This window comes from Girardinichthys multiradiatus, chromosome X, assembly GCF_021462225.1.
Source record: "Girardinichthys multiradiatus isolate DD_20200921_A chromosome X, DD_fGirMul_XY1, whole genome shotgun sequence".
Lineage (NCBI taxonomy): Eukaryota > Metazoa > Chordata > Actinopteri > Cyprinodontiformes > Goodeidae > Girardinichthys > Girardinichthys multiradiatus.
In genome coordinates, this window is record NC_061817.1 from 23,217,694 (window position 1) to 23,242,135 (window position 24,442).

The window sequence follows — 24,442 nt, forward strand, 5'->3', positions numbered from 1 at the left end:
GCCTTTTCACCCGCGAGGTGCGATTATACTCTGAAATTGTCTTTTTGCCTTTAGTTCCCCAGAATGTGCTTTGCCTATTTAACCTCCCAAGAGAAGGTTTTCTGGGAAGCATCCAAAACAGATGCCCGAGCCACCTCAGCTGACTCCTCTCGATGTGGAGGAGCAGCGGCTCTACTCTGAGCTCCCCCTGGATGGCCGAGCTCCTCACCCTATCTCTAAGGGAGTTCCCTTCAAATGTTTTTAATATGGTGCGCACAAATATAAAAATGTTGTGTTTCTTTGAAGTACATCATGAACCTTTGAAGGATATTAGACATTTATACTACATAATACATAGTGTTTACACTTACAAAGAATCCTCGTCAAACTGATAAGTGTAATGATGCTTTACTTTAAGGCCTCTTTTTTAGGAATTACGTTTTTATGATGATGCATTAGAAACAATATTTGAAATGAATCCAAAGATGAATGTACACTTTGTTAATCTTTTAGTTGAGTAAATAAGTGTGGGTTTTACTGCAGAAGTTCAAGGGGACATAAAGCTATGAATTGTGTCCCAAAGCATAAAGTTGTTTAATTGCACAAGCATGAAGATGTGAAACCGCATTCAGAACAATTGCTGTAACTTTGTTTGTCTGAGGGTTTCATATTTAATTTTCTAAAATACAAAGCAATTAATTTCATTGGACCTTAAAAACTGTAATTAATACCTCATCTCTCTTAGGAATCCAGTATTAAAGTTTCACTGTTAACAAGATTTCCACAGTTTTTTCTACAGCAAATGATAATTTGATGGAACTGAAATAAAATCCGTTTTTGCATCTGTGAAGTAAATAATGAATAATGATTTACCGTCATGTGACATTTTTTTATTTCTGAACCACAGGCATGTCACAATGTAATGCTGACATTTTATAAGTAATCTGTGAACCTTGTAAATATCTTTTTCAATTCACAAAGTGCTTTGCTTTGCATGTATAAAACGCTGGCACACAATCATGTTTCGACACCATCTGTCTCCTTATCAAAGTCACCAGAGAATATAGAAACATGCAAAGTAATTATTGACAACCTGGCAGAGGTGAACCGAAATCACTGGACATATGGCAAACTCATGCTGCAAGCTTATTGGACATATTTACTGTCTACATCCCCAAAACAGAGCATGCCATATCGCACACCACTGATAGAAAAGCATAAAGCTACAAAATACGGAATAAATAATAAAATAAAAAACAAAATACACATAAAAACCATGTACCAGTACAACCACATAGAAAATTAGCAGACAGATATCTAGCTACAGCATATTGTAGGAAACATGACACATTCAGTTTTTCATTATTACTAAAGGGCTTCACTGTGATAAGAGTTTAAATCCACATCCTCTGAGGGGAGGGATTTTCTATTCATCAAAGCTTTAAGAATTATGCAGGGACAAACGACTCAGGAAGTTGGGTGTGGCTAACGCAGAGCTAACCTATAGGTGAAGCAACATTCCCATGAGCTTTTCACAGCAACACAAACTCCTCTGTATCGTATGTGTAGACTCGGACAAGAAGCTGAGCACATGGAGGCTTTGAAGGACTTTGCTTCTCTTTTCTCCAGTCCTACCACTGTGATGGGAGTAGTTCTCTTGATTATACTTTATTTGATTTCTCTTGGTTCTTCCTCCAGAGAAACAGGCAAAGAACCTCCAGGACCGAAGTCTCTGCCTCTGCTTGGCAACCTGCTGCAACTTGATCTCCAGAGACCTTACAAAACACTGTCAGGTGGGTTTACTGTACTGGCTCAGGCTCCTGTGTAGTATTTATGCAGCAAATACTTATAAACTAGTTTAATCTCTGATTAATTTTCTCTTTTTAATCCATCCAGCTTTCCAAAAAATATGGGTCTGTATTTACAGTTTATTTTGGACCAAAAAAAGTGGTTGTCCTTGCTGGATACAAGACAGTCAAAGAGGCTCTGGTCAGCTATGCAGACGAGTTTGGAGACAGAGACATTGCACCTATATTTCATGATATAATCAAAGGTCATGGTAAGATCACAAATAAACACATACAGAGTTTTGCAAAAAGTAACAATAGACAATTCAGAAACCGTTTCAATTGTTCTCTTGCCAACTTTAATGTATTTAATTGTGATTTTTATGTGTTGTATGAAAAGGTCGATAAGAGTACTTTGGCAAAGCACTGTACCTATACAATTTTTGTTTTATCTTTTGCCTGACAATATTATAAACATACAAATGCAAATGCCTAAATAAAAGTAAAATTTTTCTTTTTTCGTGTACTGTAAAGGAATTCTGTTTTCAAATGGAGAAACATGGAAAGAGTTGCGTCGTTTTGCCCTCACCACCCTCAGAGACTTTGGGATGGGGAAGAGAGTTGCCGAGGAGAAGATTTTGGAGGAGTGTGGACACCTTATTCAAATCTTTGAGAATCATAAAGGTATGACATAATGCTGTGTTTGTCTAAGAAATGGACACGTTACAATGATAACGTTAAGTGAAGTGCATTTTGACAGCACAAGATAAACTGATTCTGTTACTCCACAGGGGAACCATTTAACACATCACGTCCAATAAATTATGCAACATCCAACATCATCTCTTCCATCGTGTTTGGAAGCAGATTTGAATACGATGATCCTCGATTTACAAACCTGGTCAGTCGGGTCAATGACTCTATAAGCCTATCAGGCTCAGCAGAAATCCAGGTAAGCCAAATGTTTCATAAAAAATAAATAACATACTTTAGTCAAAGAGGGAGTTTAGCAGGACATGATGACAAATGTTCTATGTGAAAGGTAGGGACTGTTAAATTATTGTCTGATGTCCAAGCACTGAGCTTACTGGTGCAATACAGTTTTGACATGTACACAAATGCCTTAAACCTTTGAGATCATTTTCAGAATTAGTAACATTACAACCACAACTATTAATGTATTTTATTTTGGACCAAAAAAAGTGGTTGTCCTTGCTGGATACAAGACAGTCAAAGAGGCTCTGGTCAGCTATGCAGACGAGTTTGGAGAAAGAGAAATTCCACCTATATTTCATGATATAAACAAAGGTGTCGAAGCCGTCTCTGCTTCCCCGGGTCCGTTGATTTGGGCACAGGTTTCAAAAGATAGACATAAACACAAAGTTCAATCAACTTAAGTTCGCCTCTGCGCAGAGTGAGAGAAAAATACCCCAGCCAAACACCTGCGAGCAACAACTCTGCTACCCTCTGGTTTCAGCTCGTTTTATTATGTCTCAAGGTTGTCTTCAACATATACATATATCATGTCACTCATGTATAGCATAACAGTTCCTTGTGTCCAAATAAGGAGTGCTTCTGGTTATTTTCTTTTAGCAAGCTTATCCTCCCCTATCTTCTTCACCCCCATCCGGTAATCCCCTGTCCTTCACCAATTTATTATGGAAGCAAATCGTTACCATATTTCAAATGAAAAAGCATTTTCAGAAATGCTTTTCATTTTAAGAATGTGGCTGCATTGTTTGACTCATAAATGAAATTAGTTATCAATAATCCTATTTGCATTTTAATTTTCTTCTTTAAGACTGCTCATTCTTTCACTTAATTAAAATGAAAAAGAAAAAGACATTTGAGATTTATTTTTCAAAATGTACCCCAGCAAATAGATACCAAAATTCAATTTGAAATGTAAAATTTGAAAATGAAAAAGCCTTTCCAGAAATGCTTTTTCATTTTAAGAATGTGGCTGCATTGTTTGACTCATAAATGAAATTAGTTATCAATCATCCTATTTGCATTTGCATTTTCTTCTTCAAGACTGCTCATTCCTTCACTAAATTAAAATGAAAAAGAAAAAGACATTTGAGATTTATTTTTTAAAATATGCCCCAGCAAATAGATACCAAAATTCAATTTGAAATGTAAAATTTGAAAATGAAAAAGTATTTCCAGAAATGCTTTTTCATTTTAAGAATGTAGCTGCGTTATTTGACCCATAAATAAAATTAGTAATCAATCATCCTATTTGCATTTGCATTTTCTTCTTCATGACTGCACATTTTATGCCATAATCAAAAAGAAAACAAAGCAGACATTGCTTTTTCGTTTTCGTGGTCTGCCCGCAAAGTACTGCCCAGAACTCGAAAACGAAAAAGCATTCCGAGCTGCGGGCGCAGAAGAGTGACGTCAGCAGCCGCTCTTCCTCAGCTCCCTGCTGACCGAGCTACCCATCTTGTTCGGTAGGGGGCGCTGTGCACGTCTGCATTGCATTACATTGCAAACGTGCCGAGAAATTGATTGAATTACAGCAGTGGCAGTGGCAGGCAGAACTGGTAGTTCCGGTGGCAGGCTGTGGCATCCTTGTGGCAGCCTTATGGCCTGGGAGATCCAGCGTGTTTTTAAGCATTTATTTATATTTTTCTGTGAGTGACAATTCAGAATTCAGACTACCAGTTCTGCCTGCCACTGCCACAAATTGAGCTCGGTCCTGCTGCAATTCAATCAATTTCTCGGCACGTTTGCAATGTAATGCACTGCAGACGTGCACAGCGCCTCCTACCGAACAAGATGGGTAGCTCGGTCAGCAGGGAGCTGAGGAAGAGCGGCTGCTGACGTCACTCTTCTGCGCCCGCAGCTCGGAATGCTTTTTCGTTTTCGAGTTCTGGGCAGGACTTTGCGGGCAGACCACGAAAACGAAAAAGCAATGTCTGCTTTGTTTTCTTTTTGATTATGGCATAAAATGTGCAGTCATGAAGAAGAAAATGCAAATGCAAATAGGATGATTGATTACTAATTTTATTTATGGGTCAAATAACGCAGCCACATTCTTAAAATGAAAAAGCATTTCTGGAAATGCTTTTTCATTTTCAAATTTTACATTTCAAATTGAATTTTGGTATTTATTTGCTGGGGTACATTTTGAAAAATAAATCTCAAATGTCTTTTTCTTTTTCATTTTAATTAAGTGAAAGAATGAGCAGTCTTGAAGGAGAAAATGCAAATGCAAATAGGATGATTGATAACTAATTTCATTTATGAGTCAAACAATGCAGCCACATTCTTAAAATGAAAAAGCATTTCTGAAATGCTTTTTCATTTGAAATATGGTAACGATTTGCTTCCATAATTTATGACCTCTATCTTCACTCCCTTTGCTTTACTCCCCTCTCCTCTATCTGCACATTACAGTTACACACATAGACAGTTTATATTCTACAAAGGTCATGGTAAGATCAGAATCGAACACATACAGAGTTTTGCAAAAAGTAACAATAGACAATTCTGAAACCTTTTCACTTTCTCTCTTATTATAACCACAAACTTCGATGTATTTAATTGGAATTTTATGTGATAAACCAACACAAAGTGATGCATAATTGGGAAGCACAAGAAAAATGAAACATATGATTTTTAAAATTTTTACTAATGAAGATCTGAAAAGGGTGGCTTTCTACTTGTTGCTACTTACATTAAACATTTGCAGTAGAAATAAACTGACATGCCTGCCCCTTTGTCTTTGCAAAAAAGTTCAAGCTTGGTCAGATTGGATGAAAAGCATCTATAAACAATTGCAATTTTCAAGTTGTGCCAATGATTCTCAAAGGAGTTTAGTTCTGGGCTTTGACTGGGCCATTCTAACACATGAATAGGCTTTGATCAATGCTTTGGCTGTAGTTTTTGGTGGTATTACCCATTGTATTTAGCTCCATTCAGCTTCCCATCAACTCTGACCAGCTTCCCAGTCATTGCTGAAGATGATTATCACCATATTTCAACATGGGGATGGTGTGTTCAGTGTGATGTGCAATAATTGATTTCTAGTAAATATATGATGTTTGTAATATGATGAAATCTAATAGGGTTTAAAGGGTATGAATACTTGCGCATGGCACTATAACTTTGCCAGAACTGTTCTTTATAGTCTTAGCGACACCCATAAAATTGAAAAATATGTTTACTGGTCCCCCAGTAGGCCCACCACCTGCAGGGGGAACCGTGAGGGACCGGTGCAAAGAGGATTGGGTGGCGGACGAAGGTGGAGACCTCAGCGGCCCGATCCCCGGATGCTTAGGCTGGCTCTAGGGACGTGGAATGTCACCTCGCTGGGGGGGAAGGAGCCTGAGCTTGTGCGGGAGGTCGAGAGATATCGACTAGAAATAGTCGGGCTCGCCTCCACGCACAGCGTGGGCTCTGGAACCCATCTCCTTGAGAGGGGTCGGACTCTGTTCTACTCTGGAGTGGCCCACGGGGAGAGGCGGCGGGCTGGTGTGGGTTTGCTTGTTGCCCCCCAGCTCAGCCGTCTCGTGTTGGGGTTTACCCCAGTGGATGAGAGGGTCGTATACCTGCGCCCTCGGGTTGGGGAGAGGTCTCTGACTATCATTTCAGCCTACGGGCCGAGTGGCAGTGCAGAGTACCCGGCCTTCTTGGCGTCCCTGTCGGGGGGCTGGATAGTGCCCCTCCCGGGGCCTCCATTATTCTGCTGGGGGACTTCAACGCCCACGTGGGGAATGACAGTGACACCTGGAGAGGCGTGATTGGGAGGAATGGCCTCCCCGATCTGAATCCGAGTGGTGTTTTGTTATTGGACTTCTGTGCTAGTCACGGATTGTCCATAACGAACACCATGTTCAAACATAAGGGTGTCCATCAGTGGACTTGGCACCAGGACACCCTAGGCAGGAGGTCGATGATCGACTTTGTTGTCGTATCATCAGACCTTCGGCCGCATGTTTTGGACACTCGGGTGAAGAGAGGGGCTGAGCTGTCCACTGATCATCACCTGATGGTGAGTTGGATCCGCTGGAGGAGGAGAAAGTCGGACAGACTTGGCAGGCCCAAGCGCATAGTGAGGGTCTGCTGGGAACGCCTGGCAGAGCCCTCGGCCAGGGATGTATTCAACTCCCACCTCCGGGAGAGCTTCGACCAGATCCCGGGGGATGTTGGAGACATAGAGTCCGAGTGGACCATGTTCTCCGCATCTATTGTCGATGCTGCTGCCCGTAGCTGTGGCCGTAAGGTCTGCGGTGCCTGTCGCGGCGGCAATCCCAGAACCCGGTGGTGGACACCGGCAGTAAGGGATGCTGTTAAGCTGAAGAAGGAGTCCTATCGGCTGTGGTTGGCTTGTGGGACTCCTGAGGCGGCTGACGGGTACCGTGAGGCCAAGCGTGCTGCGTCCCGGGCTGTGGCAGAGGCAAAAACTCAGACCTGGGAGGGGTTCGGTGAGGCCATGGAGAAGGACTACCGGTTGGCCTCGAAGCAATTCTGGCAAACCGTCCGTCGCCTCAGGAGGGGGAAGCAGTGCTTCGCCAACACTGTTTATAGTGGGGGCGGGAGACTACTGACCTCGACTGAGGACATTATCGGGCGGTGGAAGGAGTACTTCGAGGATCTCCTCAATCCTGCCATCACGCATTCCGTGGTGGAAACAGAGGCTGGGGACTCGGGGTTGAACTCTTTCATCACCCAGGCTGAAGTCACCGAGGTGGTTAAAAACTCCGCGGTGGCAAGGCTTCGGGGGTGGATGAGATCCCCCCTGAGTACCTCAAGTCTCTGGATGTTGTAGGGCTGTCATGGTTGACACGTCTCTTCAACATTGCGTGGCGGTTGGGGACAGTGCCTCTGGACTGGCAGACTGGGGTGGTGGTCCCCCTTCATAAGAAGGGGGACCGGAGGGTGTGTTCCAACTACAGGGGGATCACACTCCTCAGCCTCCCTGGTAAGGCCTACGCCAGGGTATTGGAGAGGAGAGTCTGACCGATAGTCGAACCTCAGCTTCAGGAGGAGCAGTGTGGTTTTCGTACTGGCCGTGGAACACTGGACCAGCTCTATACCCTCTACAGGGTGCTCGAGGGTTCATGGGAGTTTGCCCAACCGGTTCACATGTGTTTTTTGGACCTGGAGAAGGCATTCGACTGTGTCCCTCGTGATGCCCTGTGGGGGGTGCTCCAGGAGTATGGAATCGGGGGCCCTTTACTAGGGGCCATCCGGTCCCTGTACGAGCGGAGCAGGAGTTTGGTCCGCATTGCCGGCACTAAGTCGGACCTGTTCCCAGTGCATGTTGGACTCCGGCAGGGCTGCCCTTTGTCACTGGTCCTGTTCATAACTTTTATGGACAGGATTTCTAGACGCAGCCAAGGGCCGGAGGGGTCGGGTTTGGGGACCAGTGGATTTCGTCTCTTCTTTTTGCAGATGACGTGGTCCTGCTGGCCCCCTCTAGCCAAGACCTACAGCATGCGCTGTGGCGGTTCGCAGCCGAGTGTGAAGCGGCTGGGATGAGGATCAGCTCCTCCAAGTCCGAGGCCATGGTACTCGACCGGAAAAGGGTGGCTTGTCCTCTTCAGGTTGGAGGGGAGTTCCTGCCTCAAGTGGAGGAGTTTAAGTATCTCGGGGTCTTGTTCACGAGTGAGGGAAGAATGGAACGGGAGATCGACAGACGGATCGGTGCGGCTGCCACAGTAATGGGGGCGCTGTGCCGGTCCGTTGTGGTGAAGAGAGAGCTGAGCCGAAAAGCAAAGCTCTCAATTTACTGGTCGGTCTACTTTCCTACCCTCACCTATGAACATGAACTTTGGGTAATGACCGAAAGAACGAGATCCCAGATACAAGCGGCTGAAATGAGTTTCCTCCGTAGGGTGGCCGGGCAGTCCCTTAGAGATAGGGTGAGGAGCTCGGCCATCCGGGAGGGGCTCGGAGTAGAGCCGCTGCTCCTCCACATCGAGAGGAGCCAGTTGAGGTGGCTCGGGCATCTATACTGGATGCCTCCTGGATGCCTTCCTCGGGAGGTGTTCCAGGCACGTCCCACCGGGAGGAGGCCCAGGGGACGGCCCAGGACACGCTGGAGGGACTATGTCTCTCGGCTGGCCTGGGAACGCCTTGGGCTCCCCCTGGAGGAACTGGAGGAGGTGTCTGGAGAGAGGGACGTCTGGGCGTCTCTGTTGAGTCTGCTGCCCCTGCGACCCGGTCCCGGATAAGCGGAAGACGACGAGTACGAGTACGAGTGTTTACTGGTTATAGAAAAACAAAAATCGCAGACGTCATCTTGTTGTGACACAAATAGTTTGTCCTCATTTGACTAGAGCACCTTCGTTTCTGTGTTTGAAGGGGTCCCTACATGGCTTGCAGCAAAATGCAAATGGTATTATAGTTTTTCTATTAACAATGACTTTCTTTGATTTTTTAAACCCTGTCGTTTGTCGTGGGCTGCACGGTGGCGCAGTTGGTAGCATTGTTGCCTTGCAGCAAGAAGGTCCTGGGTTTGATTCCCGGCCAGGGGTCTTATGTTGTCCCCGTGGATGCGTGGATTCTCACCGGGTACTCCGGCTTCCTCCCACAGTCCAAAGACATGCTTTGTTAGGTCAATTGGTCACTCTAAATTGCCCTTAGGTGTGTAAATGAGTGTGTGCATGGTTGTTTGTGTGTTGCCCTGCGATGGACTGGCGACCTGTTCAGGGTGTACCCCGCCTCTGGCCCATAGACTGCTGGAGATAGGCACCAGCTTTCCCACAACCCACTATGGAATAAGCGGTAGAAATGACTTGCTGACTGTTGTTTGTTGTTCCCGCTATGTCCTGGTCGTTCCTATCTTTGTTGTGGATTACTTTGTTGTTGCAGTCGTGATTTACCTTCCTAGAATGTAACTCTGTGTCCTGGCCTGGGTCTGGTTCTGGCCCTGGATATTCCCAGTTAATCTATTGTTCCTCTACACGTCTGGGCCGGCCTCCTGACAAGCTTCGTCATGGGTTCTTCTGGTCCCATCGCCGGCCTCCTAACTGCCTGCGCCTTCATCACCATCCTCCTCAGCTCTGGGTTTCACCTGGATGTCCTCCAGGTCTTCGTCCTGGCCGTCCTCCTGAACTCTATTTTGTTTTGTTTATTTCTGGTCCTTCCGAGTCCCCATCCGCCCGCTCTTGTCGGGTTGTTTTTGGTTTTGTCTCTGGCCTTCCCTCCGTGGCCCCTCCACCCACCTTGGTCGGGTATTTCTGTTTTTGTTTTGGCTTTGGATTTTTGGACTTTGTGGGATCCGCCCTTAAAGGGGAGGCGCTATGTCATGCCCAGCCTGTGTCTGTGTTTTGTTTTTGTTCAGTCTCCCTGCCCTACACCTATTCCTTGTTCCTTTGATTAGTTAGTCTCATTGTTCATTGGTTCCCCCTGCTGTTTTGTTTGTATTTAAAAACTGTTGTTTGTTGTTCACCACTGAGTCCTGGTCGTTCCTATCTTTGTTGTGGATTACCTGGTTGTTGCAGTCGCGATTTACCTTCCTGGAATGCTACTCTGTGTCCTGGCCTGGGTCTGGTTCTGGCCCTGGATATTTCCAGTTAATCTATTGTTCTTGTGAGTGAGGAAATATTAAATGCAACTTACCTTCAATTGTCTGGCTCCTGGCTTCTCCTTGCAGGTCCCACCGCAAAACCCACATTATGACAATTATACTATTTTACCTACTACTACTGTACTTAAAACGTCTCCTCAACTTTCTACCAGACCTGTGTGCTGTGTTCATTTGACTACATGCTGCTGTTTGTTAACAAATGATCTCTAACAATCCTTTGAGGAGCTTTATTTAAACTAAAAAAAGGGATCACAGGTGGATATTTACTATTTAGCTAACTTCTGAAGGAGATTGGTTGTAGTTGATTTTATTTCGGGGTATTATAGTAAAGGGGCTGCATACAAATGCATGCTACTCTTTTAAGATAAATACTTCTAAAACATTTTGATGTACATTTATCTTTTTCCCATCGACTATGCACTACATATTGTTGCTCTATCATATAAAACCCCAAAATTGATTAAATAGATTGAAGTTTGTTTACGTAAAGGTCGATAAGAGGTATGAATACTTTTGTAAAGCCCTGTACCTATACAATTTGCATTTTGTTTTATTATCTACCTGACAATATTATAAACATACAAATGCAAATGCATCAAGTACAAATTAATTTTGATTTTGATTTCTGTGTGCTGTAAAGGAATTCTGTTTACAAATGGAGAAACATGGAAAGAGTTGCGTTGTTTTGCCCTCATCACCCTCAGAGACTTTGGGATGGGGAAGAGAGTTGCAGAGGAGAAGATTTTGGAGGAGTGTGGACACCTTATTCAAATCTTTGAGAATCATAAAGGTATGACATAATGCTGTGTTTGTCAAAGAAATGGACACATAAAATACTTCATTAATACAATCTAATGATTGTTGTGGTTGAATCTGTAGCCTTTGTAAGTTAAGTGGATTTGTTTTTTCTAACCATTTGAGTAATTGTGTGCTGTGTGTGCACATGTCTATACAGTATATATATATATATATATACTGTATAGCATTGTGTGTATCAATCTCTGATGGGACACAAACATTGTGTGGACATTTTGCCCGGTCCACACACGGGCAAATGGGGTTAATGGTTAGCTTTAGGACCAAGGTACGGATTGAGTTTAGGTATAAGTTAAGGTTTAGGGTTAGGGTAAGGGTCAGGGTCAGGGTCAGGCTATAGCACTGAATGGAAGTCAATGCAAGGTCCCTGTGAGTATACGATTTCCTTACATAGCGTTTGTTAAATTTCTATTCTTGGACTGTCTGATGGATTTTTCCAAATCCATTTTGACATACATTTTCATCTATGTGACAGGTAATATTTATAAAGATTCGGGAGCTCCAATCCTCTTAAACCTTTAGCCTTTTGTGAAGTATTTAAACTTGTGGGTTTAGATGCCCATAACAATTTTGATATGATAGAATCTAAGCTGTTGAACCAAGCCTGGGGTGGTTTAACTGGGAACATAGAGAAGAAATAGTTTGTGCACAAGATAATGCAATGACTCTGTTGCTCCACAGGGGAACCATTCAACACATCATGTCCAATAAATTATGCAACATCCAAAATCATCTCATCCATTGTGTATGGAAGCAGATTTGAATACGATGATCCTCAATTTAAAAACCTAGATTAGTCGAGTCAATAAGCCTATCAGGCTCAGCAGAAATCCAGGTAAGCTTAGTGTTTACTTGATCTGCTTTGTAAATAATATACTTGTAGTCAACAAAGGACTTTAGCAGGCCATGATGACAAATGTTATCTCTGTGAAAGGTAGGGGCTGTTAAATTATTCTCTGATGTGCAAACACTGAGCTTACTGATGCAATACAGTTTTTACATGTAAACAAAACTAAATTCCTGTAAAAGGCCTTTTCGGAATCAGATCATTTTCCCAGTTTGTAATGTTATAACCACAACTATTAAAGTGTGAGACTTTATGTAATAGAACAACATTTTGTAATACATAAATGTGAAGTGGAAGGATAGGGAAAATAAAACCTGTAATGCTGTTCCTTATTTAAAATTAAAACAAGCTCACAGTGAATCATTTTTTGCAAAAAGATTTCATTAGTATTGAATTTACTTTTGAATGTATTTTTCTTGATTCGGAGCTATACAATATGTTTCCTCGGCTGGTCGGATGGATAAAAAGCCATCAGGGGATGTTAAAAAATGCTATGATGATGACCAGATATGTGAAGGATTTAATCAAGAAACTGAGAGAGACACTGAACCCTCAGATATGCAGAGGACTGGTGGACTGTTTTCTGATTCGGAAGCAGAAAGAAGAGGCAAGGCAACAAGTTGATCCATCTTTTTAAGGTTGATGGCTGCATCAAACATTGAGGAGAACCTGATTTATACAGTGACCAACCTATTTTCTGCTGAAACTGACACCACAGCTACAACCTTGAGGTGGGGTTTGCTGCTCATGGCCAAGTATCCACAAATTCAGGGTAAGAAAGACAAAATGTTATCTATGATTTTCTTTTTTAACTAGAAAACATAATTTTTCAGCATGTTTACCTGAAGTACCTGGAGAGAACTCACACATGCACAGAGAGATAATGCAAATGCCATGCAGAGCCTGGAGAGCCCAGGGTAGCATTTGAGGATAGGACCTTCTTGCTGCAAAGCAACAGTGCTAACTGTTCACTGTGCGGCTCATTGTTACAGTTAAAAGAACATCTTATCTGTTCAGTAGCTTTTATTCTGATAAACCCTTCATAACATCTAAGATGTGAGAATCTGTTGACTGAAAGACAACTATTAGTTGCACAAAATACAAATCTAGCCAATGCAGAAGAATGACAGGAGGAAACTGTTAAAAAAATTAAGATGTCCTTCTTTTTCTACGAAATAACTTGCTGCTGTAAGTGGTTTTGCTAAGTTTTTACTCAGGTGAACTGAATATGAAAGCACTGGACTTTGCTTCAGTCATCCAGTGACTTGTAAATACAATTAGCTGCATTGGATTTCATTTAGGGGTTTCAGAGTTACGGGGCCTGAGGACAAATATATGCCTCCATTTCCAATGTTTCCCTTTCCCTTCACTTCACAGTTGTGCACTACTTAGGGTTCGTCAATACAACATATGAAAAGGTTCAGGAGGTAGGGCTGTTCTAACATGTCACTGAATTTGAACAAATGAAATAAGCTTATATTTCATAGTCCTTGTTTTAAGATATATTTAGATCTTTTGAATCAACATCAACAGATATTATCTCTGCATTAGAAAATGTTTGTTCCATTGGTTTAAATCCTCGTGCGGGGTAAATAATTTTCTTGTTTATTCTATTGTAGGTGTCGTATTTTAACTTTGGATGTATTGTCATCGGTCCCCAGTTAACTTCAGACAGGAAGGCTTGGACATTTCGACACTGGTATTAAAGAGAGGGAAGCTGTTAACCATTATGGGCCTGATCTACTAAGATCATCAGATGTCCATCAATCCCCACAGCGCTCCAGAAATCAGATTAGACCAGAAAATACCTCTGTGTGTCCCCAATGGTGTCCCAATTGTTAGGACATTGTTTGGAAGTTGCTGCAGCAACAAAGAAATGAGACTGATGGATTACAGGCTATATGCTCAATGCCTTGTCAACAGTTGGGAGATCATTAATTGGCAGAGGTCCTTCAAGTGAGCCGCTGGCAAATGAAGAGGGAGGAGAAAGCATGGGTGCACACTAGCGCAACCTGCGGAAACACAAAGCTCCAATGATAGAAATAGTTTTGAGGGAAATATATGAGTAGAAATATAGACACAGTCAATAACATTATAATTAATTATTTTTTTCTTTCAAAACATGCCTCAAGTTCAATCACAATGTTTTTTGTTTTGGTTTAATTGCATAAAAGATGTAAATAAAATGCATATCTCAAATGGCTCATGAGAAATGGTTTTGAATCAGATTGTCTGCAGTGTCACTGCATTATTCTGTCCCGCATGTGACCAGGCGTCATCTTCTTTCACATTCATGGCATCATGCTCCAACCTGTGAGGTTTTGCTATGCTGTGGAACATTCAGCAGAGAACTAAAATCTGCACCACCTATACTGGGCTATATAGAAGCAGTACTCCAGGACTATCCAGACAACGGTCTTGTGCTATAAAGTGATGGTGCGCTGGAATGATCTAGACCCAACAACATGCAGTTCTGCAAGGAGTTTTTCCATAGAAGATATGGCATGCCTTCTATTTCTGACCTGCTCCAAAAACTCAAAATGATATTGCGGGGTAGATGATATGTGTCCACTATTTTTATTTCTAACAGTCCGAATATGTGGATGCATGCACAGAAGATTCTCTCTATCCATCGTCATTGTACCTATGCCTCCGTCTTGCTACAATGCTCGCTGACATTTATTCGTAATGCTTTGCCTTTTTGCATCTGCCTTTCAAACATGCTAAATATAGACGCACCAACAGCACCTGCAATTAGTTTTATGGTCAATAAATCACATTTTGTGTGCTAAATGATAACATTCACATATCCCCCAGTATTTTTGCACATTCTGATAATCTGCATATATTCTCCATATTCATGAAGAAAACAGGCTAAATGGATTGCAACTGCTATGTTGCTCATTTAACAAACGTAATCCTTGTTGCCCCCAGATAGGAGATCAGCCTTGCGTGCAGTATTTGGTTGCATCTGTTTTTATACATGCAAAATTCTAGTAGATTAGGCCCTATATTTGCTAAACCCCTGCATGTGTGCATCACCTTGGTGACCATTCTGAGCTAAACAGAGAAAACATCCATCACCTATCATTTTGCTTTCTGCAGACCAGGTCCAGGAGGAGCTGGCCAGGGTAATCGGAGGCCGTGAAGTTCAAGTGGAAGACCGTAAAAACCTACCGTACACCAATGCTGTCATCCACGAGATACAGAGGCTGGCTAACATCGTCCCCATGGCCATCCCACACAAAACCAGTCAAGATGTCACCTTCCAGGGATACTTCATCAAAGAGGTCCACAGTTGTGAAATATTTCTGAGCTTCCACAGATAATATGTTCCTGAATGATGATTATCATGCTCATCTTTTTGCCCTCAGGGAACGACAGTGTTTCCCCTTCTTACATATGTTCTGTATGATGAGAGTGAATGGGAGAGCCCTCACACCTTCAACCCTTCCCATTTCTTGGATATGGAGGGCAAATTCATCAAGAGAGATGCCTTCCTGCCATTTTCTGCAGGTAAAACAGCTCAACATTTTGTTTTCGCCAGATGCACTTGCCCAAACATGGCTGGATTAAAAATGTGTGAAATGTCTTGTTTCATCAGGTCGCAGGGTGTGTCTCGGGGAGAGTCTGGCTAAGATGGAGCTCTTCCTCTTCTTCACCTCCCTCATGCAGCGTTTTCAGTTCACGCCTCCACCTGGAGTGTCTGAAGATGAGCTGGATCTGACTCCAGCTGTGGGCTTCACCATCCCTCCTTCTCCTCATGAGCTTTGTGCCGTCTGTCGGCAGTGAGAAGAAGGCATAGCATTATAGTTCCTGTTTATATCAGTGGCCTGATGCGCTTTAACACGTTTAAACTTTGAAATGTTCTTGCAGTAAAAGTACCCTTTTATACAACTTTAAATCAAACATCAACAATACAAGAGCAATTTTGTAACCTCTCATTTTTGCCATGTACCTTGTAATGCTTTGTGAACAAAACATTATCACAGTTTTGTACTAAAGGTTGTACAATAATGTCAATGGAAAACAGGTAACATGTTTCAATTGCATCTTCACATTTTCCATTTATTCTGTCCCTCCTGAACTTATATAATCAGGCTCATGGGGAGTTATGTATGGGTAGGAATAAAAGGTTACATCAGCTGCTCTTGAACAGAATAGACTGACAAACCCCCCACAAAAAACCCACAAAACATAAACAAAAAATCCTACAAGAGTAGATGCTTGACAGAAGAAATTCTAACCTTTAACTTGAATTCAGAACATGCTTTTTTCTATAGGTCTGTGTTAATTATTGTGACCATCTGTTTGCCTAATAAAGGAAGCAGATAATCTAGCTGGGACAAAGTAGAAAGCTGCTCAGCCAGTTTTCTTTGTACAAACGCATGCAAAATGCAGATTGAATTTCTGTTGATGAGACGGTGTCAAAAAGAGGGAGAGGCTGCCTAATCCTGACTGACACCTTACACCCTTACCCTGTTCCCTCTCCTACATTCAAAGTTATGCCAAAATATGTCATTCTTACCGTTGGCTGGAGTCATCCAGCCCACCAGCTCTCTTATGCATGAAAATTAAAATAATTCCAGAATATACTCCAATTTATGACAAATTAAACCTGCAACTTGTACAGGTTTTAAACTAATGTGCCCATTATTTTAGCCTGTCAAAGAGTGGAGTTAAGGAAATCCTTAGGGAAACCTAAAATTATATTCCACACTAAAACATGACAGTAAAAATGCATTTTACTGATAAAGATTTTGGTAAAGACTAGACTTTAGTATAACTGTGCTATTTCTTTAAGTCAAAGATTCACAGTGCAAAGGCCTACTTCCATAAGTGTGCTTAGCTTAAAACTAAAACTTTCTTGAACCGCATGTTGGTTCAATTTCAGCATATGTCTTCCTTTGGGGGAAGGTTCTCTCACCATTCCACCTCTTGGTTTGGTAATATTTGTCCAACCTGCCTTGTCCTGATGACCCCATATGGTTTCTGTTGAATTAGCCCTAAACCCTGTCCACACCGATCCACAACAAAAGCCAGTCTGTTGGTGGTTTGGGGATATGCTTGGCATTACTAGGAGGCAGGAAAAACAAGTTCCTCTTCAGCTTTGCCTTCTGGCAGACCCCTTAAGGTTTTCAAGTAAAAACTGAATGGTATTTGAAACTATTCAGAATTTCGTAAACCTTACACTATGGCTTTAGCTATAGGATGTACAGATCCATTCAGTGAATTAGAATATTGTTAAAAGGTTAATTAATTTTTGTAACTTAGCTCATTAAATGAAATACATTGTATAGATTAACTGCAAACTGATGTTTTTAAACCTTTATTTCTGTTATTTATGATTTGACATTTAAGATTAGAACAATTTAGACCACAGGTGTCCAAACTCTTTGACAAGGTGGCCAAAGTTGTCAGGTCAAGACTACTTATGGGCCAAACAAATATGATAAAAAAAACTACTCTGAGTTGCAATTTTTGAATTTAGCAAAGTTTAATAAATTAATTAAAAGAAGATTTGGGTGAACTGATGTCTCCTTTTGAATAAAAGTCACTGGATGTTTTGTATGAAATTAAAGTGGAAAAGTGTGGTTACTAAAAGACAAATACTGTGTTATGTACTTTACATTTTCCCTTGTAAGGAGATGTTACTTGGTCAGTAAAAATATTGTCCTAATTTAAAAAAAATGTCTCCATCTGCATCAACCAACTGTGCAAACTGGTCACACAAAATCGGTTCAGGGGTCGCAAATGGACACCCTTGCTGCCATTAAAAATAACTTTTTTAACAGAAATGTGGGCTTCTTGAAAGGTATGTTTTATGGCTGCGCAACGATTGTTAATTTAAAAAAAAAACTCTTAATCTGACAAACAATCCTCATTGGAACATGTATTCTGATTTATTGAATATGCAAGCTAAACTTGCATAAAAGGTGCATAAAACAGAGATTTATTTTGCATACAGAAAAATGTTTTCCTAATAACTTAAAACAGACGTTTTTACGCTATTGTGTTGTACATCATTTTATCTGCTGCCAATGCTTTAATAATAGACAGACATTTTTATTAATATGCACTATTTTTCTTCACAGTAATTTTGGTTTAGTTGTTCAAGCGAGGGTGATTTTCACACTTCGGTTCGGGAAAAAACAGGACGTGCTAGATGTAACAAGCTGGCAATTATGTTGTCATTTCATTTAGGATTTACGTTGTCAGTGGTGAAAGGAGTGAACTGTTGGAGCGTAGGCGGCTGCACTATCAGCAAATTTGAGACTCAGAGGAACCAGGGGAGCTTACAAACGATCACCCGATCATGTTTGAGGAAATTATTCGATGCCCCACTTCAGTGTTATTGTTTGGGGTCATTGTCGGCTTACTAGTCCTCCATTTTGTTAACTCCAGCTTTAGTTTACGAGAAAGGAGGGCGCCCCCAGGACCTAGACCTCTTCCTCTGTTTGGTAACCTGTTTCAGGTGGATCTGAAGAGGCTGGACCAAAGTCTTTTTAATGTGAGTAATTTTCCATGTTACAAGACAGTGGACATTTTTTTACAAGCTCACTTTTTGCTGTTCTATTTGTTTAGCTTTCCAAGAAATATGGACCAGTTTTCCAAGTATTCTTTGGACCAAAGAAGGTGGTGGTCTTGGCAGGGTACAGAACAGTCAGACAGGCTCTAGTGAACCATGCTGATGAATTTGGCAACAGAGAAATCAGTCCAGTTTTTTATGATTTTACAAAGGGACACGGTAAGAAAAACCTTCCTGACATTTCTGACTTTACCAACATCTTTTCTTCTTTTTAAAATTAGTTCACCTATTATTTCACCAGGTATTCTTTTTTCTAATGGAGAACCGTGGAAGGAAATGAGGCGTTTTGCTCTGACAACACTGAGAGATTTTGGAATGGGGAGGAAGATCAGTGAAGAAATAATTATAGAGGAATGTCATTACCTTACTGAAGAATTTGAACAATTTGAAGGTAAATCTTCTAAAGCTGTATGCAGTTGTTTTAGTATTTCTGTTTTTTTTTTAAATTAAAATAAACCATGGGCTGTACTCAATTCTCACCAAAAAAACTAATCAAAACAAATTTTTACCATAACGATCATGCAATTAGATTTGGGTGATGCAAAAAAAAATATTTCAATTAAACATAGAATCCATTTGATTCTAAACATCTACATATAATCTGGATCTGTTAGTAAAGTTGATGACAGTGGCATCTTTTTAAATGGGCCATATGGGCTGTTGTCCAGGGTGGCATTAGAAAGGTGGGCGTACAAGCAACAGATAAAAAACTTATTTGTCAGTTGTGCCCTGAGAAAGTTTTCTATTGCTTTATGGATGTGCAGAAAATGGGGATTAAAGGCACCACAAATAATAAAAAAATTATTTGATTTCTTTCAAAACTAAAGTTTATAAATAATTCTAAATATTTTTATCTATTTGGAATCAGGTTTAGAAAATCATGCACATTTCTTGTTTTTATGATGATATTTGACAGCATTTTAACTAACACTAACTCACTAAAAAAAGCACATTTTATACCTAAATGTCCATTTTTAACAGTTTTCTTTTAAAATTTCTTCACAGAAAAAGCCTTCAACAACACCAAGGCCATACATTATGCTGCTTCAAATGTTATATCAGCTTTAATGTTTGGAAAGAGATTTGAATATAAGGACTTAGTTTTCCAAGCAATGGTGGAAAGAGACAATGAGACAATTCATCTAACAGGATCAGCCTCCCTCCAGGTTTGTCATATTAACTTAAATATTTTGTCCTTTTTAATAAACTACAGTTCTCATCTTCTTTTACATTGTTTCACAGTGTGAAGATCATATCATGTGTTGTATTACATATGTGCAGAAAAAGACCTAGACTTAGGCACTGAGACCTGCACAGGCCAGAGCTTCCAGGATACAGGTTGACAGACAACGAAAAAGAAAAAAGTTATCAATTGGTTGTTGCAAACTGTAAGACAGTAAACAGTGCAATAAAAAAAAAACGATTTAACTGATCGTAGTAGTAGATAAATATAACACAGAAAACAGTTTTCAAATAATGACTTAATAAACTAAGGGAAGAAAGCAATTCAAACCAGTCTGAATCTATGTGACAAGGTAAGTTTTACTATTACAATTCATCAATGATATCACTTTTTTAAGAGAAAACCTTCTTAAATGCCGTCTTAAACAGCTGACAAAAGAAAATGCCAAAAATAAATTTACCAAAGTGAAAAAGACTCAATAAAACCAGAATGACCAAAAAAAATATACATCAGTTTAAATACAAAAATGCATCCTGCCTTACCAGAAGGTATGGTTTTCTGCTTAAACATGGACTTACTGGTTTGCTTTATTAACTTTTCAAGATATACAACATATGTCCTTGGCTTGGTCCTCTACTTAAAAACTGGAGGGATATGATCAAGAATGTGGAAGATGGCAAGGCGGACGCAACAAAGATAATCAAGAACCTGAAGGAGACCCTTGACCCTGAGATTTGCAGATGCTTTGTCGATGCCTTCTTGATTCGGAAGAAACATCTTGAGGTAAGCAGGTGAACAAGAGTGAGACCATTTTTAGGCTTTAAATATTGATGAAAAAGTATGTTTACCTTTTTATTTTAGGATTCTAAGGTCTTGAATTTACACTACCATGATGAAAACCTGCTCTATACTGTAGTGAATCTCTTTGCAGCTGGGACTGACACCACTGCAACCACACTGAAGTGGTGTCTCCTTTACATGGCCAAGTTCCCTCATGTTCAAGGTACAAAATTTCAACTTCAAGTTTTTGTCATTTTACAGTTTTTATACTAAGGTTTTGTTAATGCACCCAGCAGTTTTTACTTAAACTATTTTCAACGCAGAACGCGTTCAGGAGGAGCTGAGCAGGGTGGTTGGAAGCCGGCAGGTTCGAACAGAGGACCGGAAGAACTTGCAGTACACCGATGCAGTTATCCATGAGTCACAGAGACTTGCCAACATTGTTCCAATGGCCCTTCCTCATGCAATAAGTAAAGATGTCACCTTTCAGGGCTACTTCATCAAAGAGGTCAGCTACCTTCTTGTTTAATATTGTTGAACATATGTTTGTCTTTGGATTTATTTTAACTTATGTTTAAAAAGTTGCTTAATTTTTAATTGCAGGGAACAACTGTGTTTCCTCTTCTTACTTCTGTCCTGTATGACGAGACTGAATGGGAGAATCCTTACAGTTTCAGCCCTTCTCATTTCCTTGATAGTGAGGGGAAATTCATCAGGAGAGATGCGTTCATGCCCTTTTCTGCAGGTATGATTATTGATCATTCTAGATTTTCAGTTTCTCACACACTGTAATGTTCAACTATTCACAACACCATTTTGCAGGTCGCAGGTCGTGCCTCGGAGAGAGTCTGGCCCGAACGGAGCTCTTCCTCTTTTTCACCTCCCTCCTTCAGCATTTTCGTTTCACTCCCCCTCCAGGAGTTTCAGAGGATCAGTTGGATTTAACACCAGTTGTGGGAGTCACTCTTGCTCCTACACCTCAAAACCTGTGTGCTTTCCGTCGCCACTGAGGAGTAGAGCTGGAGTTGATTTTCCTTCCAATTCTATAGCAAAAGTGCAGGATTATTGTAGAATAGGATACATTTTAGCTGTCAGATTTTGGGTAATGCCAGCCACAAATTAAAGTTGTGCCGAATACCATATTTCTACCCCCTAATCTATAGTAATTTTACTCATGATTATTCTTTTTACTATAAACTCACATGTAATTCTCAGCAATTCTCTGACATGCTAACTCATGCTCTTTTGCAGCAGCAGCATTGTTTTTCTTCTTAAATGTGTGTTGATATTCTCCATATGCCATCATTAATATCCCATTGGCAGGAAATATGCACCTCAAGGCTTTTCATTTTCCCTCGTTTCCATGATGAATCGTATTATCTGCATTCCATTGATGAGGGCTTCTTATATGCTGGTGCTTGTAGTTGACTTGACTCAGAGCTGAGTAACCTAATTGTTACCACCTGTTCTGAAACCGAAAACCCTCAGTATCATAGAGCCGAGTAGGTCTAATCAGAGTATTTGCTTTCTACTAACAGCATGTTAACCCCGCTTTCTGAAACAGGCGCATTGAGTCTGTTTCCTGGGGTCTGCTGACTCCACGAGAGTCAGTAGACCATCCATAACTGATAAGACAAAGATAAGATTGTTGAATTACACATTTATTCCAGACAACTGAACTATTTAATTTGCTTGTTTTTTGTGGGGGATGTTTCAACACTGTTAGGGCCACATCAACCTTAGCTCATGACTTAATATGAAAAACAGTAGACACGCAGCTAAAACTGAAATATTTTTCTGTCCCTAAAACTGATTACATGTGTAGTCAATAAGGAATACTCAAAAACACAGCTGTGGAAAACACAAACTGATATACAGCTGCTGAAACATCAGTTAAATGTGGGTGAGGTGCCCACAGAGGTACCTGATTTTATTTGATTAAACAAAATATCAATAATTCTGTATTTTCATTTGCAGGCAATAAAGAACACTTAATGAAATTAAATGGCTATTGTCTTTAGTTGGGAAGTGATTGGTAAATCAAAGATTTTTTATAGCACATTGCCACTGTAACTGTTCAGTCATCTCTAATGTCAACAGTGTGGTCAACATGTTTTAATGTTGCTGCTGGACAGGCCCAGACTCAGGGAAAGAGGTCAGCAAATAGGACTGGCAGGGGTACCCTCTGTCCCCGGGCAGGTGACAGTTGTACTCTCCTAGGATAATAAAAGGATACAGTTTATATTTTCATCTGCATTAGGGGAAAATGCCTAGCATTCAGTGTAGAGTCATGAAAAATATGTGAGTCATGCTCAGACCAAGTGACCTTGGTCTGTGCATGTGGGCTGCATTACATATTCAATTTAATTCAGTTCAGTTTTATTTACATAGTGCCAATTCGCAGCACATGTCGTCTCAAGGCATTAACAAAGTCAATTCAATTGAATCTTACAGATTTCAAGTCAGGTGCATAAATTCCAACTAATCCTAACTATCAAACAATGCAATCTGATTTAGTTTATTATTCAAGTTGGTTAAAATGTTTTCTATCTAAGGAAACCCAGCACATTGCATCGAGTCAGTGACTTGCAGCATTCACTCCTCCTAAACGAGCATGTAGTGACAGTGGACAGTCGCTTGCATTGAGTTTGCAGCAATCCCTCATACTAAGTATGCATGTAGTGACAGTGGAAAGGAAAACTCCCTTTCAACAGGAAGAAACCTCCAGCAGAACTAGAACCAGGCTTAGTGTGAGCGGCCATCTGCCACAACTGACTTCGGGTTTGAGAGAACAGAACAGAGAAACATAAAGAGCATGGAAGCACTGGTTCAGAAGTACTTTCTATGGGAAAAAAAGTGAAACATTAATGGTTGTAGCTTCTTTAGTGGCTTCATTTAGGAGAGAAAGACAGCTAAGCAGATGAACTCTGAGCCAGTTTTCAAGTCTAGAGTATGAAAGAGAGCACATACAGTTAGTCACAGTGTCAGGTTTAAACAACCTACAATACTTATGACATCACAAAAAGAAGAGAAAGACAAATAATTAGTTTTATGCTCGCAGCGAGGAGAATGGTCAAGATGTGTTCAGTTACAAATCTCGCACCGCTCTGAACAGCATCTGTCCGCACCTCTCTTTTTATTATCATTCGGGGGTCCCTAGTTACAAAGAACGTTGCTCTCTAAAGGATGGGAAAACAACAGCTGCATCGTAAACAGGTCATAAACAGCTTCATCTTTTAACAACACACTTCCACAGTCTCCCCATCTTCCAGGATCAGTGCGTCTTTTGTTCAGCGCAATCAGCCTTCATCTTTATGACCTCCTCAACTGCGGACTGCTTCCTCCTCAGCAAGCTCAACTACATTTATGATCTTTGCCTGCAGACAACTCACACATCCTTTACTCACACAAACATCATGAAAGGTTATAAGATAAAATAATCAAGTTAAAGAATAGGAGAAAATATAAGATAAATCTATATTCAATTATTCCAACACACAGTAGAACCAGTAGATATAGCCTATATCTAGGACAAACATGGTTAATCACAGAAAGACAGGGCCAAGTGTATCATCTGTATAAGGGGAGCATTCCAGGTAGAACTCCTTGTCCTTATCTGGGTAGGCCAGACAAGGAGCAGAACCAGGTTTCTGCTTCAGGAGTTGGAAAACATGCTCTTGGGGTTCTCCCCAAGGGAAAGGCGTGTCTTTGCACCGGAGTTCTGTGAGGGATCTGGCCATCTCCGCATAGTCCTCAATAAACTGGCGGGAGTAGCTACAGACCCCTAAGAAACTCCGAAGTTCAGACACATTCGTTGGAACCTTTATGTCTTGGATGGCTCGGATCCTGCTAGCTTGGGGCTCAATGCCGTTTGGTTAAACCAACGTACTCCACCTTTGTCCGGCACCATTGGCCT

General features: G+C 41.1%; 1 protein-coding gene and 1 pseudogene across 1 annotated transcript; both read left to right on the top strand.

The window, feature by feature from the left end:
* Window positions 1–1,532: 1,532 nt before the first annotated feature.
* Window positions 1,533–17,494, top strand: LOC124862665 (annotated as a pseudogene).
* Window positions 17,495–17,796: 302 nt separating this feature from the next.
* On the top strand, window positions 17,797–22,531 carry LOC124862664 (cytochrome P450 2K1-like). The gene is made up of 9 exons (XM_047356713.1): window positions 17,797–18,485; window positions 18,560–18,722; window positions 18,805–18,954; window positions 19,569–19,729; window positions 20,350–20,529; window positions 20,608–20,749; window positions 20,850–21,034; window positions 21,130–21,271; window positions 21,349–22,531. Exons 1-9 carry the CDS (start codon window positions 18,291–18,293, stop codon window positions 21,534–21,536), a joined length of 1,506 nt encoding a protein of 501 aa, XP_047212669.1. The 5' UTR covers window positions 17,797–18,290; the 3' UTR covers window positions 21,537–22,531.
* Window positions 22,532–24,442: the final 1,911 nt, after the last annotated feature.

Excerpts from the sequence above, each read along its gene's own strand:
- LOC124862664 (XM_047356713.1), top strand. The coding sequence starts at position 18,291 with ATGTTTGAGGAAATTATTCGATGCCCCACTTCAGTGTTATTGTTTGGG. Across the intron at positions 19,730-20,349 it reads CAGGATCAGCCTCCCTCCAG|ATATACAACATATGTCCTTG; the intron begins GTTTGTCATATT and ends TAACTTTTCAAG. Across the intron at positions 20,750-20,849 it reads CAAGTTCCCTCATGTTCAAG|AACGCGTTCAGGAGGAGCTG; the intron begins GTACAAAATTTC and ends TTTTCAACGCAG.